An 18,883-nucleotide genomic window follows, 5' to 3' on the forward strand; every position below is an offset into this window, starting at 1 on the left:
ATCTTTTCCACTCCCAGCCTTGTCGCAAGATTTCTCACCATCTGTCCCTCTTTTTTTCCGCGGGCCTGGGATCGATCTCCGCCAGATCGATAAATTAACATGAATAATCCCTTAACCGTCCAAGAGACGAAAACGGGAGAGACGGGTGCATAGACAGAGGCAGACGGAGCGGAGAAGACAGATGGGGATGGAAGTGGGGAGAGAAAAGGGTCTTGGAACAGCGTGGGACACCTCACATAGGCAACTGTTTAAAGGATGTAAATAATGAACCACATTTCCTTGAAATTTTTTGGGGAATAATATGTTTTTTTGCACTTTGGATTTTTATACAAACATTCGAACGTCTTTTGGGTGGGGGGAGTGCGGGTGATTCGAATCGGAGAGAATAAACAATTCAAGCCAAATGTTCTCATCCTTGTTGATTATTCAAGAGGTGATCTAAAGGACTTGCTAGTTCAGTGGACAGGTATTTCCTGACTCAGTTTTTTTCATGCATGTGGAATGTAGAGGAGCATGGCCAATGAAACAGCTATAGCGGGATAAGCAAAGGTCTTACCGGAGCTGGAGCGTAGAGCCAGCGGTGACTTGAGACGCCAGGCGCTGAAGTCGGAAGCAGTTCTCTGAAAGACGAACGGCACCGGCAAGGGAACAAACATGATCCGCTGTCGTCTTGGTTTTTATTTGCAGTTTTCTTCGAATTGCGCTTGTCTTCTGTTCTTCTTTGCTTTTCTTCGTATGCTTTCCAGGTAGACGTTTCAAAATATGTTTAGCGGTACGAATATTTGGTTGAGTTGGTATCTAGCCTATGCTACATTCACATTTTTGGTTTTGTGCCTCTGTCATATCGATGTGGATGTATGGTCCCTTCATAGATCTGACAACGGTCATCACTTGAGAATAACACACAGACGGACAGTCGGGACACCAGGCCAGCTATATGTAAAATAGGCTTCTGTTGATAGTCATTGACAGAATACGTAGTGTGACTCTCTAACGCTGGTATTTTCTCATTGGTAAAAGTTCGGTCTGTATGTAGCTACAAAACATCCTAGATATCAACTGTATCGAATTTTATTTTCTTATATTCTTGAAGGTATTTCCATATGTTTTGCTTATCAAGACAGGTGTGCGGCCTCCTTTTCCTCGATCGGCTTTGCTTTGGTTTAAGCTTCTAAATAAATATCTATCCAGTTTTACTTTCATTAAAAAACTATTTTTTTAACTTACTGTTATAGCAGGTGTATTGTCGGAATAGAAAGGCTTAACAACTGTTCAGTGTGAAGTTGTTATTTGGGGTTCTTTATATTTGGTTATTAGCAGTCTTGCTATCGGTCAGCTCACGAATACATGCACACAAAGCAGCAGTATGATAAAATATAGCCTACAATTAAATTATTTGATACATTTAAATAATTAAATAATAAGTAAGGCTACACAGGGACCCCCATCTGGCTTTTGCTCCTCCCCCTCTCTCTTTCACAGGTCGGTAATTAAAACGCAATCAATCGATAAATAAAACATAAATACATAAACCTGCTTCTTCTTTTTTTTTACTAAACGAAAGCTGAACGAAAAACAAACACGGTACCCGTTATGCGGTATATTTTCTTTGGCTCTGTCCCGCCATCCGTCTGTGTGTCTGTCTCTATGTTCCCGTTATTTGGGAACCCCAGTTCGTTCGGTCCGACTCTCTCCAGTCTGAAAGCGCTCTGACACCGCTGCTCGCTACATTGAGGCGAGAGAGCACCCGCCGTACAGCCTACACTCCCCCACCCCTCTTTCTCTCCCCCTCTCTCTTCTCCTCCCCCCGCTCCCTTCTACCCCTGCTCTCTCCCTTTTCTTAGTAACCCCATATACGACTTCTTATTCTCTGTATTGATCTCTTGATTACACTTCATCATACGGACGGCGATAATCGTGGTGGTCACCTAATCGATTAGGTTACACAATAGACACGTATACTGAGTTGGTGTTTGATATATTTTTCAGCAGGTGATTTTTTTTTCTCTCTCGCACTTCTCAGACATGTACGTATGCTATATCTACGCAATGCAAGGTTACGGTCAGCATTGCCAGCATAGCAACACCGTGTTATGGTATGAGTAATTGAACTAGAGATATAGAGATGCTAAATTAGGGGGGGGGGGGGGGGGGGGGGACTGCATGTGTTTTGGTCAGTTTAATGGTGAACTTCTACAGCTGTAGCCCAGCGTGTACATCCGAGGATAGGCATCCATTCCCACAGCCACACCCCCTCCCATCCCTCCGCCGATACATTGTATGCTGTCATTTATAAAACCACAATCTGTGCCGCGCACTTACACTCAAGATTATTGCCGACATAGATTTTTTTAAATAGAAAAATCTATACGCTAAACATCGCAGTCAATACGGGAAAATCGAAAGCGCTGAGCCTGATCTCTCTTTCCCCCGCTCTCTCTCCCTCTCCCTCCCTCTCCCTCGCAGTGCTTCTGTGGTGGGAGCTGTTGTTAATGAGTTATCGATCAATTATGGGCCTATATCATAAAAAGCCTGAGGAATTGCCAATGCTAATAACCAAACTGGAGGGTGAAAAAGTCATAAAATGTATATCACCTCGGTTGTGGATAAAGCGTAATTACTATTTCCTAGTTTTATATATATCGTTATCAAGCCTAAGAATGGAGACGGGGATCTGTTCTGGACGTGCTTTTGATTTCATCTCCGCATAGACACCACAATGGTGCGGTGAGGTTTATTGTCCCCGTTCTCCCCCTCTCCCCCGTTTACGCCCCTCTCCATTTGACAGATGACATCCGCATGTCCAACGAACAAGGGAGAGGGAGAAAAAAAGAAGCGACTAGTTGTCCTTCACGAACCCCCCTTGCAGAGAGGGCACGCGCTGAGAACCCCGGTCCCCCAACCAAACTCCTTCCAGACAAAAGCAATTATTTCTGGTAGAATATAGTATGTTTTGTGCGTCTGCGTAAGGAAGGAGTGTGGATTTGAAGGAGAGGAGAGGAACATTTTGGTAGACCCATCAAGGGATTCCTTTAATTTTCTGAAATGTTATAACCATTGTTTAACATGCATGTGGTTTGCCACCATCTTAGTCTCCTGGCCATAATCACCAATGAAACAATGGCCAAACATAGGCTACACAAACATTACCAAGGCAAACATTGGCGCACATAATACAGGACTAAGAAACTGGACGAAGATAGAATCATACTACACCGGCTCCGACGCTCGTCGGATGTGGCAGGGCTTGCAAACTATTACAGATTACAAAGGGAAGCACAGCCAGGAGCTGCCCAGTTGAACAAGCCAACCAGACGAGCTAAATAACTTCTATGATCACTTCGAGCCAAGTAACACTGAAACATGCATGAGAGCATCAGCTGTTCCGGACGACTGTGTGATCACGCACTCCATAGCCACAAGGCCGCAGGGCCAGACGGATTACCAGGACGTGTACTCTGAGCATGCACTGACCAACTGGCAAGTGTCTTCACTGACATTTTCAACCTCTCCCTGTTTGAGTCTGTAATACCAACATGTTTCAAGCAGACCACCATAGTCCCTGTGCACAAGAACACTAAGGTAACCTGCCTAAATGACCACCAACCCGTAGCACTCCCGTCTGTAGCCATGAAATGCTTTGAAAGGCTGGTCATGGTTCACATCAACACCATTATCCCAGAAACCCAAGACCCACTCCAATTTGCATACAGCCCCAAAAGATCCACAGATTATGCAATCTCTATGGACTAAAGGAACAACTATGTGAGAATGCTATTCATTGACTACAGCTGAGCGTTCAACACCATAGTGCCCTCAAAGCGCATCACTAAGCTAAGGACCCTGGGACTAAACACCTCCCTCTGCAACTGGATCCTGGACATCCTGACACATCTGCCACACGATCCTCAACACGGGGGCCCCCAGGGGTGCGTGAACAGTCCCAAACATGTGAACTCCCTGTTCACTCATGACTGCATGACCAAAGACAGCCTATAGGGAAGAGGTCGGAGAGCTGACCATGTGGTGCAAGGACAACAACCTCTCACTCAACATGATCAAGACAAAGGAGATGACTGTGGACTACGGGAAAAGGAGGACCGAGCACGCCCCCATTCTCATCGAAGGGGCTGTAGTGGAGCAGGATGAGAGCTTCAAGTTCCTTGGTGTCCACATCACTAAAAACTAACATGGTCCAAGCACCCCAAGACAGTCGTGAAGAGGGCACGACAAAACCTATTCCCCCTCAGGAGACTGAAAAGATTTGGCATGGGTCCTCAGATTCTCAAAATGTTTTTCAGCTGGTTGCATCACTGCCTGTTATGGCAACTGCTCGGGCTCCGACCGCAAGGCACTACAGAGGGTAGTGCGTACGGCCCAGTACATTACCGGGACCAAGCTTCCTGCCATCCAGGACCTCTATACCAGGCAGTGTCAGAGGAAGTCCCTAAAAATTGTCAAAGACTCCAGCCACCCCAGTCATAGTCTGTCCTCTCTGCTACCGAATGGCAAGCGGTACCGGAGCGCCAAGTCTAGGTCCAAGAGGCTTCTTGGACAGCTTTTACCCCCAAGTCATAAGACTCCTGAACATCTAATCAAATGGCTACCCAGACTATTTTCATTGCCTCCCCTTCTACGCTACTGTTATCTATGCATAGTCACTTTAATAACTCTACGTATTACCTCTATTACCTCGACACTGGTGCCTCCGCACATTGACTCTGTACTGGTACCCCCTGTATATAGCCCCGCTATTGTTATTTATTGCTGCTCTTTAATGATTTGTTATTCTTAACTCTTACTTTTTCTATTTTTTAGGTGTGTTCTTAAAACGGCATTGTTGATGAAGGGCTTGTAAGTAAGCATTTCACTGTAAGGTCTAAACCTGTTGTATTCTGCACATGTGACAAATACAATTTGATTTGATTTGATAACAGAGAACATCCCCCACACACAGGCCTGAACAGACTGGTCTCAGACTAGACATAACATAGTTAACTTGAAACCGAAACACTCAAATTAGTATGATATGTCATGTTTGGAATGGTTACATAAGATAGGTTACTTTAGGAAAAAAACTAAAGAAGGGTGGATTGGTGGGCATATAACACGAAGTCTAGCAAATCCAAAGGTTGCGTTTTTGAATCTCCTTGGACAACTTTAGCATTTTAGCTAATTGGCAACTACCTAGCATGTTAGCTAACCCTTCCCCTAAGCAGTGTTTCCCCAAACTCAGTCCTCGGGACCCCAAGTGGGGAATGTTTAGTTTTTTGCCCTAGTACTACACAGCTGATTCAAATAATCAACTAATCATCAAGCTTTGATGATTTGAATCAGCTATGTAGTGCTAGGGCAAAAAACAAAACGTGCACCTCGTTGGGTCCCGAGAACCGAGTTTGGGAAACCGTGGCCTAACCCTTCCCCTAACCCAAACCTTAAACCTAACTCCAAACCTTAACCCGAACATTAGCATTAGCCACCTAACTAGCATTAGCCACAAGAAATTGGAATTTGTAACATATCATAAATTTAGCAAATTTGTAACATATTGTACATTTGACATATTCGTAAACATATTGTACAAAATGCAATTCGTAACGTACAGTACCTTCAGAAAATATTCACACCCCTTGACTTTTTCCACATTCACAGCCTGAATTTAAAATGGATGACATTGAGATGTATCACTGGCATACACAACACCCCATGATGTCAACGTGGAATTATGTTTTTATTTTTATTTTTTTATATAAAAATGAAATGCTCAAACATCTTGAATCAATAAATATTCAACCCCTTTTTTTAGTAAGTCTAAATAAGTCCAGGGGTAGAAATGTGCTTAACAAGTCACATAATAAGTTGCATGGAATCTTTCTGTATGCAATAATAGTGTTTAACATGATTTTTGAATTTTTGACTAGCTCATCTCTGTACCCCAACACATAAAAATATCTGTAAGGTCCCTCAGTCGAGCAGTGAAATTCAAACACAGATTCGACCACGAAGACCAGGTACATTTTCCAATGCCTCGCAAAGAAGATCACCTACTGGTAAAAAAAAAGCATACATTGAATATCCCTTTGAACATGATGAAGTTGTTAATTATACTTTGGATAGTGTATCAATACACCCAATCACTACAAAGATACAGGCGTCCTTCCTAACTCAGTTGCCGGAGAGGAAGGAAACCGCTCGGGATTTCACCATGAGGCCAATAGCAACTTCAAAACAGTTACAGAGTTGAATGGATGTGACGGGATAAAACTGAGGATAGATCAACAACATTGTAGTTACTCCACAACGCTAACCTAAATGACATATTGAAAAGAAAGAAGCCAGTACAGCTTTGTTTTTTCTTATTGCAAACAGGAGGCACGTTTTGAAGAAGGTACTAACGTAAAACTGCAAACAAAATTGGCAAAGAAATGAACTTTATGTCCAGAATACAAAGCGTTATGTTTAGGGCAAATCCAAAACAACACATCACTGAGTACCAACCGTATCATTTTTAAGCATGGTGGTGGCAGCATCATGTTTTGGTTATGCTAGGGAGTTTTTTTTGTAGATAAAAAGAAACGTGATAGAGTTAAGCACACAAAAAAATCCTAGAGGGAAACCTGGTTTAGTCTACTTTCCAACGGACACTGGGAGACAATTCACCTTTCAGCAAGACAATAATCTAAAACAAAGGCCAAAAAGAGTTGCTTACCAAGACAACATTGAATGTTCCTGAGTGGCATAGTTACAATTTTGACTTAAATCGGCTTGAAAATCTATAACAAGACTTGAAAATGGCTGTCTAGCAATGATCCACAACCAACTTGAGAGATCATGAAGAATTTTAAGAAGAAGAATGTGCAAATATTGTACAATCCAGTTGTTCAAAGCTGTAATCGCTGCCAAAGGTGATTCTAGCAAGTATTGACTCAGGGGTGAACATAATTATATATTTCTGTATTTCAAGCAATTTGTAAACATTTCTAAAAACATGTTTTCACTTTGTCATTATGGGGTAGACAAAAGTCCATTTAATCCATTTAGAATGTAACACAACAAAATGTGGAATAAGTCAAGGGGTATGAATAATTTCTGAAGGCACTGTATTGTACATATTGCCATTCGTAACATATCATACAAATTGTCATTTGTAACATGTCATACGAAATGGATGATGGATTAATACATAATACAATACATACCATATGAAACGTAACACACAATCCTGTCTACTGACGGTCTATCAATATCATACAAACTAAAGCAGGTTGAACTAGACACACACACAGGCTACAGCAGAGTAGTAGACCACAGTATGTTGCCTGCCTTCAGCCTTCTCTTTCACACTCCCGGAGTCGGCTAGCTGGCCCAGGCTCAGTAAACGCTGGTTGCTCGCAGGGGAAACCGTCTGCTTTTGTGCCAGATCATTTTCACATCATGGAAGAAAGAACTTGGGAAATGCAGACAATGCATGCTATTGTATAAGGTGAGTGAACATATAGGCATGTGTAGCCTATCATCATAATCATCATCTTCATCACCACCATGTGACTCTTCTTCTCCATAATCTATTTATTTGAAATCATATCAATATGATATATGACACTGAATCCCAATATGCAATGATAAGTATTCTGGTTTAAATTATTTAAAAAAATATATGTTTATTATAGGCGGCAGGTAGCCTAGCAGTTAGAGCGTTGGACCAGTAACTGAAAGGTTGCTGGTTCGAATTCCAAGGCTCTGTCAATGTGCCTTTGAGCAAGGCACTCCCCCCTAATTGCTCCTGTAAGTCGCTCTGGATAAGAGCGTCTGCTAAATGACTAAAATGAAAAAATATATAAAAATCTGTGAATTAATATTTTGGCACATAGAAAAACTTGCTACTCTTTTTGCAGCTATTTTATATACGTTAATTGTATATTTGTTAGTCTTGTGAGAATGTAATGACGATGTGTGTGTGTGTGTGTGTGTGTGTGTGTGTGTGTGCGCGCACGCGTGTGTGCGTGTGTGCGCACGCAAGGGAAGCCAAGGGAAGCCAAGTTTCCCCAAGAAAGAAAGAAAAACACTCCAATAATATATCTTTCATCTCTCTGTGTTTTCATAGTTTTCCATCAATTTGCAAGAGGCTAAATGTATTTCACCGGAGAAAGCATCCGAGCGAGCGAAACAGAGCCCCTCTGTATGTGTAGGCCATCTATCAGATGCTGTCTGGTCATAAATATGTTGACGTTGTAGCCCGCCCGTAGCATTGAACGCAAGGGAAGCCATCGAGCATTTGGCATAATAGCCCATCAGTATTGAGCTGAGCGAGACTGAGTGAGTTCAACTGTGAATGGTCCTGGCGCACCAAAAAAACAGTGTCAAGGGAAGCCAGTTTGGATTTGGCTTCACTCCTATCACATTGCATCAAGAGAATTCCAGATCCTCAAAATGTTTTTCAGCTGGTTGCATCACTGCCTGTTATGGCAACTGCTCGGGCTCCGACCGCAAGGCACTACAGAGGGTAGTGCGTACGGCCCAGTACATTACCGGGACCAAGCTTCCTGCCATCCAGGACCTCTATACCAGGCAGTGTCAGAGGAAGTCCCTAAAAATTGTCAAAGACTCCAGCCACCCCAGTCATAGTCTGTCCTCTCTGCTACCGAATGGCAAGCGGTACCGGAGCGCCAAGTCTAGGTCCAAGAGGCTTCTTGGACAGCTTTTACCCCCAAGTCATAAGACTCCTGAACATCTAATCAAATGGCTACCCAGACTATTTTCATTGCCTCCCCTTCTACGCTACTGTTATCTATGCATAGTCACTTTAATAACTCTACGTATTACCTCTATTACCTCGACACTGGTGCCTCCGCACATTGACTCTGTACTGGTACCCCCTGTATATAGCCCCGCTATTGTTATTTATTGCTGCTCTTTAATGATTTGTTATTCTTAACTCTTACTTTTTCTATTTTTTAGGTGTGTTCTTAAAACGGCATTGTTGATGAAGGGCTTGTAAGTAAGCATTTCACTGTAAGGTCTAAACCTGTTGTATTCTGCACATGTGACAAATACAATTTGATTTGATTTGATAACAGAGAACATCCCCCACACACAGGCCTGAACAGACTGGTCTCAGACTAGACATAACATAGTTAACTTGAAACCGAAACACTCAAATTAGTATGATATGTCATGTTTGGAATGGTTACATAAGATAGGTTACTTTAGGAAAAAAACTAAAGAAGGGTGGATTGGTGGGCATATAACACGAAGTCTAGCAAATCCAAAGGTTGCGTTTTTGAATCTCCTTGGACAACTTTAGCATTTTAGCTAATTGGCAACTACCTAGCATGTTAGCTAACCCTTCCCCTAAGCAGTGTTTCCCCAAACTCAGTCCTCGGGACCCCAAGTGGGGAATGTTTAGTTTTTTGCCCTAGTACTACACAGCTGATTCAAATAATCAACTAATCATCAAGCTTTGATGATTTGAATCAGCTATGTAGTGCTAGGGCAAAAAACAAAACGTGCACCTCGTTGGGTCCCGAGAACCGAGTTTGGGAAACCGTGGCCTAACCCTTCCCCTAACCCAAACCTTAAACCTAACTCCAAACCTTAACCCGAACATTAGCATTAGCCACCTAACTAGCATTAGCCACAAGAAATTGGAATTTGTAACATATCATAAATTTAGCAAATTTGTAACATATTGTACATTTGACATATTCGTAAACATATTGTACAAAATGCAATTCGTAACGTACAGTACCTTCAGAAAATATTCACACCCCTTGACTTTTTCCACATTCACAGCCTGAATTTAAAATGGATGACATTGAGATGTATCACTGGCATACACAACACCCCATGATGTCAACGTGGAATTATGTTTTTATTTTTATTTTTTTATATAAAAATGAAATGCTCAAACATCTTGAATCAATAAATATTCAACCCCTTTTTTTAGTAAGTCTAAATAAGTCCAGGGGTAGAAATGTGCTTAACAAGTCACATAATAAGTTGCATGGAATCTTTCTGTATGCAATAATAGTGTTTAACATGATTTTTGAATTTTTGACTAGCTCATCTCTGTACCCCAACACATAAAAATATCTGTAAGGTCCCTCAGTCGAGCAGTGAAATTCAAACACAGATTCGACCACGAAGACCAGGTACATTTTCCAATGCCTCGCAAAGAAGATCACCTACTGGTAAAAAAAAAGCATACATTGAATATCCCTTTGAACATGATGAAGTTGTTAATTATACTTTGGATAGTGTATCAATACACCCAATCACTACAAAGATACAGGCGTCCTTCCTAACTCAGTTGCCGGAGAGGAAGGAAACCGCTCGGGATTTCACCATGAGGCCAATAGCAACTTCAAAACAGTTACAGAGTTGAATGGATGTGACGGGATAAAACTGAGGATAGATCAACAACATTGTAGTTACTCCACAACGCTAACCTAAATGACATATTGAAAAGAAAGAAGCCAGTACAGCTTTGTTTTTTCTTATTGCAAACAGGAGGCACGTTTTGAAGAAGGTACTAACGTAAAACTGCAAACAAAATTGGCAAAGAAATGAACTTTATGTCCAGAATACAAAGCGTTATGTTTAGGGCAAATCCAAAACAACACATCACTGAGTACCAACCGTATCATTTTTAAGCATGGTGGTGGCAGCATCATGTTTTGGTTATGCTAGGGAGTTTTTTTTGTAGATAAAAAGAAACGTGATAGAGTTAAGCACACAAAAAAATCCTAGAGGGAAACCTGGTTTAGTCTACTTTCCAACGGACACTGGGAGACAATTCACCTTTCAGCAAGACAATAATCTAAAACAAAGGCCAAAAAGAGTTGCTTACCAAGACAACATTGAATGTTCCTGAGTGGCATAGTTACAATTTTGACTTAAATCGGCTTGAAAATCTATAACAAGACTTGAAAATGGCTGTCTAGCAATGATCCACAACCAACTTGAGAGATCATGAAGAATTTTAAGAAGAAGAATGTGCAAATATTGTACAATCCAGTTGTTCAAAGCTGTAATCGCTGCCAAAGGTGATTCTAGCAAGTATTGACTCAGGGGTGAACATAATTATATATTTCTGTATTTCAAGCAATTTGTAAACATTTCTAAAAACATGTTTTCACTTTGTCATTATGGGGTAGACAAAAGTCCATTTAATCCATTTAGAATGTAACACAACAAAATGTGGAATAAGTCAAGGGGTATGAATAATTTCTGAAGGCACTGTATTGTACATATTGCCATTCGTAACATATCATACAAATTGTCATTTGTAACATGTCATACGAAATGGATGATGGATTAATACATAATACAATACATACCATATGAAACGTAACACACAATCCTGTCTACTGACGGTCTATCAATATCATACAAACTAAAGCAGGTTGAACTAGACACACACACAGGCTACAGCAGAGTAGTAGACCACAGTATGTTGCCTGCCTTCAGCCTTCTCTTTCACACTCCCGGAGTCGGCTAGCTGGCCCAGGCTCAGTAAACGCTGGTTGCTCGCAGGGGAAACCGTCTGCTTTTGTGCCAGATCATTTTCACATCATGGAAGAAAGAACTTGGGAAATGCAGACAATGCATGCTATTGTATAAGGTGAGTGAACATATAGGCATGTGTAGCCTATCATCATAATCATCATCTTCATCACCACCATGTGACTCTTCTTCTCCATAATCTATTTATTTGAAATCATATCAATATGATATATGACACTGAATCCCAATATGCAATGATAAGTATTCTGGTTTAAATTATTTAAAAAAATATATGTTTATTATAGGCGGCAGGTAGCCTAGCAGTTAGAGCGTTGGACCAGTAACTGAAAGGTTGCTGGTTCGAATTCCAAGGCTCTGTCAATGTGCCTTTGAGCAAGGCACTCCCCCCTAATTGCTCCTGTAAGTCGCTCTGGATAAGAGCGTCTGCTAAATGACTAAAATGAAAAAATATATAAAAATCTGTGAATTAATATTTTGGCACATAGAAAAACTTGCTACTCTTTTTGCAGCTATTTTATATACGTTAATTGTATATTTGTTAGTCTTGTGAGAATGTAATGACGATGTGTGTGTGTGTGTGTGTGTGTGTGTGTGTGTGTGCGCGCACGCGTGTGTGCGTGTGTGCGCACGCAAGGGAAGCCAAGGGAAGCCAAGTTTCCCCAAGAAAGAAAGAAAAACACTCCAATAATATATCTTTCATCTCTCTGTGTTTTCATAGTTTTCCATCAATTTGCAAGAGGCTAAATGTATTTCACCGGAGAAAGCATCCGAGCGAGCGAAACAGAGCCCCTCTGTATGTGTAGGCCATCTATCAGATGCTGTCTGGTCATAAATATGTTGACGTTGTAGCCCGCCCGTAGCATTGAACGCAAGGGAAGCCATCGAGCATTTGGCATAATAGCCCATCAGTATTGAGCTGAGCGAGACTGAGTGAGTTCAACTGTGAATGGTCCTGGCGCACCAAAAAAACAGTGTCAAGGGAAGCCAGTTTGGATTTGGCTTCACTCCTATCACATTGCATCAAGAGAAATAGATAATTGACAGAAACAACTTGAATTGTTGCATCTCGTTGTGTTGTTGTCCTCCGGTGGCTAGCTAGCTAAAATAGTCCCTTTCCTAAATAAGCCATGGATGGAGACAAGGATTTGGACTTGTGGTTTTACTTAATTCTCTGTACTGGCCACTGATTATAACGTGGATTCTGTTCCAACCATTAATTCCTACATTGTTAAGACAACAAAAAATAAAAGTGTGTACTTTATGACAGAGATAGACCATTTCGTCAACATGAAATCGATGAGGATGGCGTTGACGTTTCTCTACAAGTAGGGTGAGTCAACATGTTTTTTCTACTTGCTCACACACACACCCACACATCATATTTAGCATCATATTTAGCCTACATTGATTGGACAAAATTGTATTAGATTAAGCATGAGGTGATTTGACGATGTTGAAGTTGAAATGGTGCTGGAATAGTGGAAGCAGCTCCTGTTGACTTTGCGACTTGTGGTAAGTCTCCGTGGTTCTAAATCAATAGTTGTTTATTAGTCCGAAAATGTGGGAAACGTTAACTTACTTGACCGTGCTGTAGGTCATGTTTGTTACAGGCAACATGCTTTGTGGACTTCACTGGACAGATGTTGCTCTCCGGTTTTGTGACGAAACAAAGGTGTGGTTGAATTTATTCTGCCACTGTGTCTTCTTATTGTCTCGGCCTTTAGGCCTATATATCACGGTCACGTGACATATGAACTAACAGGTTATAGAGAAAACAACACAATTATCACAGCATATAGGTTGCAATATGGCTTTTTTTGTGGGGCTTGGCTTCCCCAGTGATTTGGCCCACACACCCCTCATGCCTGTGTGTGAGAGAGAGAGTTCATTATTAAATGGCAATGTCATGTTGACAAACGAGTTGGCCGAATTAAATTCTCTCTCATCAATAACAAGGCGCCCCCAATCAATACCAGCTTACAATTATATCACCACATCGTTCGCTACTCTAACAAGCCCCTAACACAGAGAAACAGAGCTCTATTGTCCCTGACTCACACACAGTTTCTAATTAAAACAATTCAATTATACATCTCAAGCTCTCGTCATTTCCTTCTTATCTGTCCTTTTTGACATTTTATCTACCAGGATCTCGCTCCCTCGCTGTCTCTCTCTCTCGCTCCCTCTCTCTCGCTCTCTCCGTCTCGCTGTCCTTGCAGCTTTGACTAAATGATCAATGCTGACACGTTGTCAATAGCCCATCCGGCCCCTGCCAATAGTCACCCTACGCGTCCGTTATTATACCTACACCGGCGGGAAGACAAAATAAACATGGCCGTAAAATGTTAGCAGTCAATACGGGACAAGTAGCATGACCATCGCCGCAGCAACGCCATGAGCACACCAGCACCCATACTGACAGGTTGCAAGCTCAGCTGATGCAATGGAATACATGGCAAAGTCATAGTAAGGATGTGTGTCAAATGTGGGCTTTGGCTCGGCCTTCCTTTCACACATAGCCTGCTGTTCTTGTCCTTAATTTAAACTGTCCAACTTAACTGTCCAAGTAATTTCATACATATTCTGAGCACATCCGTATTTCACAGTCACACACATTCTTATTCTTATTGAGCCTGTTTTCTCTCACGCTTCCCTCCACCCCAGTCTACATTTCACACATATTCCGCATTCTTTTTCATCCCTGTGTTGGGGTGTAATGGATTGAAGACATGCAAAAGGGACTTTTTGTGGCCACACCTGGTGGAGCCTTTATGCTGCCGGAGCCTGTGCCGAGTCCTGTGAGCCGGGGGTCCAAATAGGGCATAAGGGCATAAGAGACACTATTGCTCAATCTGGTCTGAGACCGTAGCTATGGGCGAAAGTGTGTGTGTGTGGTATTTTCCTCTGAAATCTTTCTCTCCATATCCACTCTTAACATGAATCTCCTTTAAACACAGACAAGTTATTTTCATTCTACTGTATGTAATCGGGTCACCTACTCTCTCTAACCTCTCTCCTCTATCACTTGCACTCCCTCTGTTTCACTCTCTCTCTCTCTCTCTCTGTCACTCTCTCTCTCATTCACTCTCATTCACTCTGTGCTGTGGCCATGTGCACTGAGACTGTGTGTGTGGGTAGATTTAGAACCAGGATCAATAAGAAATGTAGGAATCAATGCACTTAGCACTGGGAAATCAATGAGCCCTAATCGGGATGCCAGTGGCACAAGTCAAAACAATTAAGAGAGAAGAAAAATGTTTAACAACCTCTCTCTTGCTTACACAGAGCGAGGGGGGAGAGAGATAAGATGAGAGTACTGTTGGGAATCTGTTAGAGTGAAAGGAGAGAGGAAGGACATGTTGAGTGAGGAATGAAGGAGGGGGAATAGAGAGATGGAGAGAAGAACATAATAGAGAAATGGAGAGAAGAACAGAATAGAGAGAAGAACAGAATAGAGAGATGGAGAGAAGAACAGAATAGAGAGATGGAGAGAAGAACAGAATAGAGGTGGAGAGAAGAACAGAATAGAGAGATGGTGAGAAGAACATAATAGAGAGGTGGTGAGAAGAACAGAATAGAGAGGTGGTGAGAAGAACAGAATAGAGAGGTGGTGAGAAGAACAGAATAGAGAGGTGGTGAGAAGAACAGAATAGAGAGATGGAGAGAAGAACAGAATAGAGAGGTGGTGAGAAGAACAGAATAGAGAGGTGGTCAGAAGAACAGAATAGAGAGGTGGTGAGAAGAACAGAATAGAGAGGTGGTGAGAAGAACAGAATAGAGATCGAGAGAAGAACAGAATAGAGAGGTGGTGGGAAGAACAGAATAGAGAGGTGGTGGGAAGAACGGAATGGAGAGGTGGTGGGAAGAACAGAATGGAGAGATGGTGAGAAGAACAGAATAGAGAGATGGTGAGAAGAACAGAATAGAGAGGTGGAGAGAAGAACAGAATAGAGAGGTGGAGAGAAGAACAGAATAGAGAGGTGGAGAGAAGAACAGAATAGAGAGGTGGAGAAAAGAACAGAATAGAGAGGTGGAGAGAAGAACAGAATAGAGAGGTGGAGAGAAGAACAGAATAGAGAGGTGGAGAGAAGAACAGAATAGAGAGGTGGTGAGAAGAACAGAATAGAGAGATGGAGAGAAGAACAGAATAGAGAGGTGGTGAGAAGAACAGATTGGAGAAATGGTGAGAAGAACAGATTGGAGAAATGGTGAGAAGAATAGAATAGAGAGGTGGTGAGAAGAACAGTATAGAGAGGTGGTGAGAAGAACAGAATAGAGAGGTGGTGAGAAGAACAGAAGAGAGGTGGTGAGAAGAACAGAATAGAGAGGTGGTGAGAAGAACAGAAGAGAGGTGGTGAGAAGAACAGTATAGAGAGGTGGTGAGAAGAACAGAATAGAGAGATGGAGAGAAGAACAGAATAGAGAGATGGAGAGAAGAGAAGAACAGAAGAGAGATGGTGAGAAGAACAGTATAGAGAGATGGAGAGAAGAACAGAATAGAGAGATGGAGAGAAGAGAAGAACAGAAGAGAGATGGTGAGAAGAACAGAAGAGAGGTGGAGAGAAGAACAGAATTGAGAGGTAGTGAGAAGAACAGAATAGAGAGGTAGTGAGAAGAACAGAATAGAGAGGTAGTGAGAAGAACAGAATAGAGAGGTGGTGAGAAGAACAGAATGGAGAATGGTGAGAAGAACAGAATAGAGAGGTGGTGAGAAGAACAGAATGGAGAGATGGTGAGAAGAACAGAAGAGAGGTGGAGAGAAGAACAGAATAGAGAGGTAGTGAGAAGAACAGAATAGATAGGTGGTGAGAAGAACAGAAGTATCCATATGAGAGAAACGAGGACATTGTCCATAAAAGAGACGTCTTTTAAGGACTGAGAGATTAAATTTACTCAAGTTGTTTCACAACATGTAGCAGTCGTTGGGCTCTCAAATGAAAACAAAAAAAAATGGCGTACCGCTGCTCAAGGGGATCTTCAGAGAAAACAAAAACAAAATGGTGGTCGTTCACTCCTTTAATTAACGGTCACTGTGTGATTAAAGTGGCGTCTGCCTGCTGAGTGTTGCTTGGTCAGCATGGCCAGTTGGCTCAACGGTCCATCAGATGGCCAAATAAAGGGTCACTCATCCATGTGTGACCATGTGAGTCCACCTGTCAATCAACACGTCCAACTAATACATCATCAGTTATTACACCCCAAACGCTATGACCAACCAATAGGGTTCCGGCTTTCCGCCATAGTATCTACTAGTATCCAATCAGGAAAGTAGAGAGAGGTGCCGCGGGGTGGGTGAGAGGGGGGCGTGCAGGGTTTATTTGGGGTCAATCAATAGTTACACCCCCTCGCCGAACCCCAGCTTTCCCTGGCATTACTTGTGGTGCAAAAATCAATGGTGAGACCAATAACTCCTCACTTGTTGGTGGATTAGTGAACTGACAACTAATCAGGGAGTTATTGAATCTGACACTGGGGCTATTAACCTATCGATATGACACTCGCCCCCATACACACACACACACACTTGCATAATCACATCCATACCCTGATACCTAGCTGAACCCATAGGTATTTTAATCAGATCCACACACAGAGAGAAAGAGGAAAAGAGTAAGCGAGAAAAGAAGACAGAGCCAGAGACACAGGCAGAGACACAGAGAGAGACACAGAGAGAGACACAGACAGAGACACAGAGAGAGACACAGAGAGAGATACAGAGAGAGACACAGGCAGAGACACAGAGAGAGACACAGAGAGAGACACAGAGAGAGACACAGAGAGAGACAGAGACACAGACAGAGACACAGACACAGAGACAGAGACACAGAGACACAGCCAGAGACAGAGACACAGACAGAGACACAGACAGAGACACAGAGAGAGACACAGAGAGAGACACAGAGAGAGACACAGAGAGAGACACAGAGAGAGACACAGAGAGAGACACAGAGAGAGACACAGGCAGAGACACAGAGAGAGACACAGACAGAGACACAGAGAGAGACACAGAGAGAGACACAGAGAGAGACACAGAGAGAGACAGAGACACAGACAGAGACACAGACACAGACACAGAGACACAGAGACACAGCCAGAGACAGAGACACAGACAGAGACACAGACAGAGACACAGACAGAGACACAGAGAGAGACACAGACACAGAGAGAGACAGAGACACAGACACAGACACAGAGAGAGACAGACACAGACAGAGAAAGACCGAATAAAGGCCTAAATACAAACACAAACACATGAGCAAAAGGTTCAATAACAACTATATACATAATTTCATGGAAACACTGCACCTTGTGCAGACTAAACAGTCTATTTCAGATTTTTTTTTAAAGAGTAATACGAATGACATAAATTGAGTTCAGCCTGTTTAGAATGTATTCACTTAGTTAAAAAAAATGTTTTACGTGTTATATGGAATCCTGATATTGACAACTAACCGCCAATGGCCAGAACATTTCGATAAAAAAAGCCAGTTCAATAAAATTCACTTAGTTAAACCTTTTATATTGTTTATAATATGGTTGTCAAATGACATTTTCAACAGATTCAAAATAGTTGTTATTTAGTCAAGATCATTAGGAGATGAATAAAACATTATATGGGATTATTAAGTCTTACAGCGCACTATAATAACCGCACCATAGCGTATTATACCTGTATTATTTGAATACAACTTGTAAAATGTATATTGCTTGTTATTCATGTCTATTAATGCATGTATAATAGACAAACATAGGGGCACATCATTTTCGGGCTATAAAAAACGGAAGAGGGCCAGCGTCCAGTGCATCTCCACTGTCAGCATTCCACTGGAGAAATAAATGCACTCAGCATCGAACACCCTGTTCAGAGAGAAAATGGGGTGCAATTGCTTCTACCTCAGACTGGTAGTCTCAGAACATTATGTCTGTACGTCGGATTAAGAGACATCCACTCACAGGACTTAATGGCCCTGCTGAGGCACCGTAGCATCTTCATTTGTTTTTGGACGAGGATAATTAATTAGAACGCAAGCAGGTATTTTAAGAGTGTTGGTGAGAGGCAGTACACCAACCGGGTATAGGGAACGGTATACAATACAAATGTTTAGATTTATGGTGCTTATTCGGTTATTTTCTTTTCTCCTTTGATAGGGCGAGATACTTTCCAAGTAAATCCATTGACAAGGGGCTTTAAAATAACATGACTTAGCGTGTTCGAGCATCGCTTGACAAAAGCTATGGGAATTCTGTTCGACAATAGGAAAGCACAGGGGAGGGATAAAGTGTGTGTGTGTGTGTGTGTGTGTGTGTGTGTGTGTGTGTGTGTGTGTGTGTGTGCGACCATGAACCAGCGCGTACA

General features: G+C 42.0%; 1 protein-coding gene across 1 annotated transcript in view; it reads right to left on the reverse strand.

Moving 5' to 3' along the window:
- The window catches only part of LOC110496210 (POU domain, class 2, transcription factor 2-like), an 83,141-nt gene extending 81,409 nt beyond the window's left edge, over positions 1 to 1,732 (reverse strand). Inside the window, exon 1 of the mRNA XM_021571981.3 lies at positions 557 to 1,732. Coding sequence (XP_021427656.3) covers positions 557 to 656 — 100 coding nt within the window. The 5' untranslated portion in view covers positions 657 to 1,732. The remainder of the gene's footprint in view (positions 1 to 556) is intronic.
- Between the last annotated feature and the right edge of the window lie 17,151 nt (positions 1,733 to 18,883).

Source organism: Oncorhynchus mykiss, chromosome 18 (genome assembly GCF_057628025.1).
Source record: "Oncorhynchus mykiss isolate SJ-2025 chromosome 18, ASM5762802v1, whole genome shotgun sequence".
In the NCBI taxonomy this organism is placed as follows: Eukaryota; Metazoa; Chordata; class Actinopteri; order Salmoniformes; family Salmonidae; genus Oncorhynchus; species Oncorhynchus mykiss.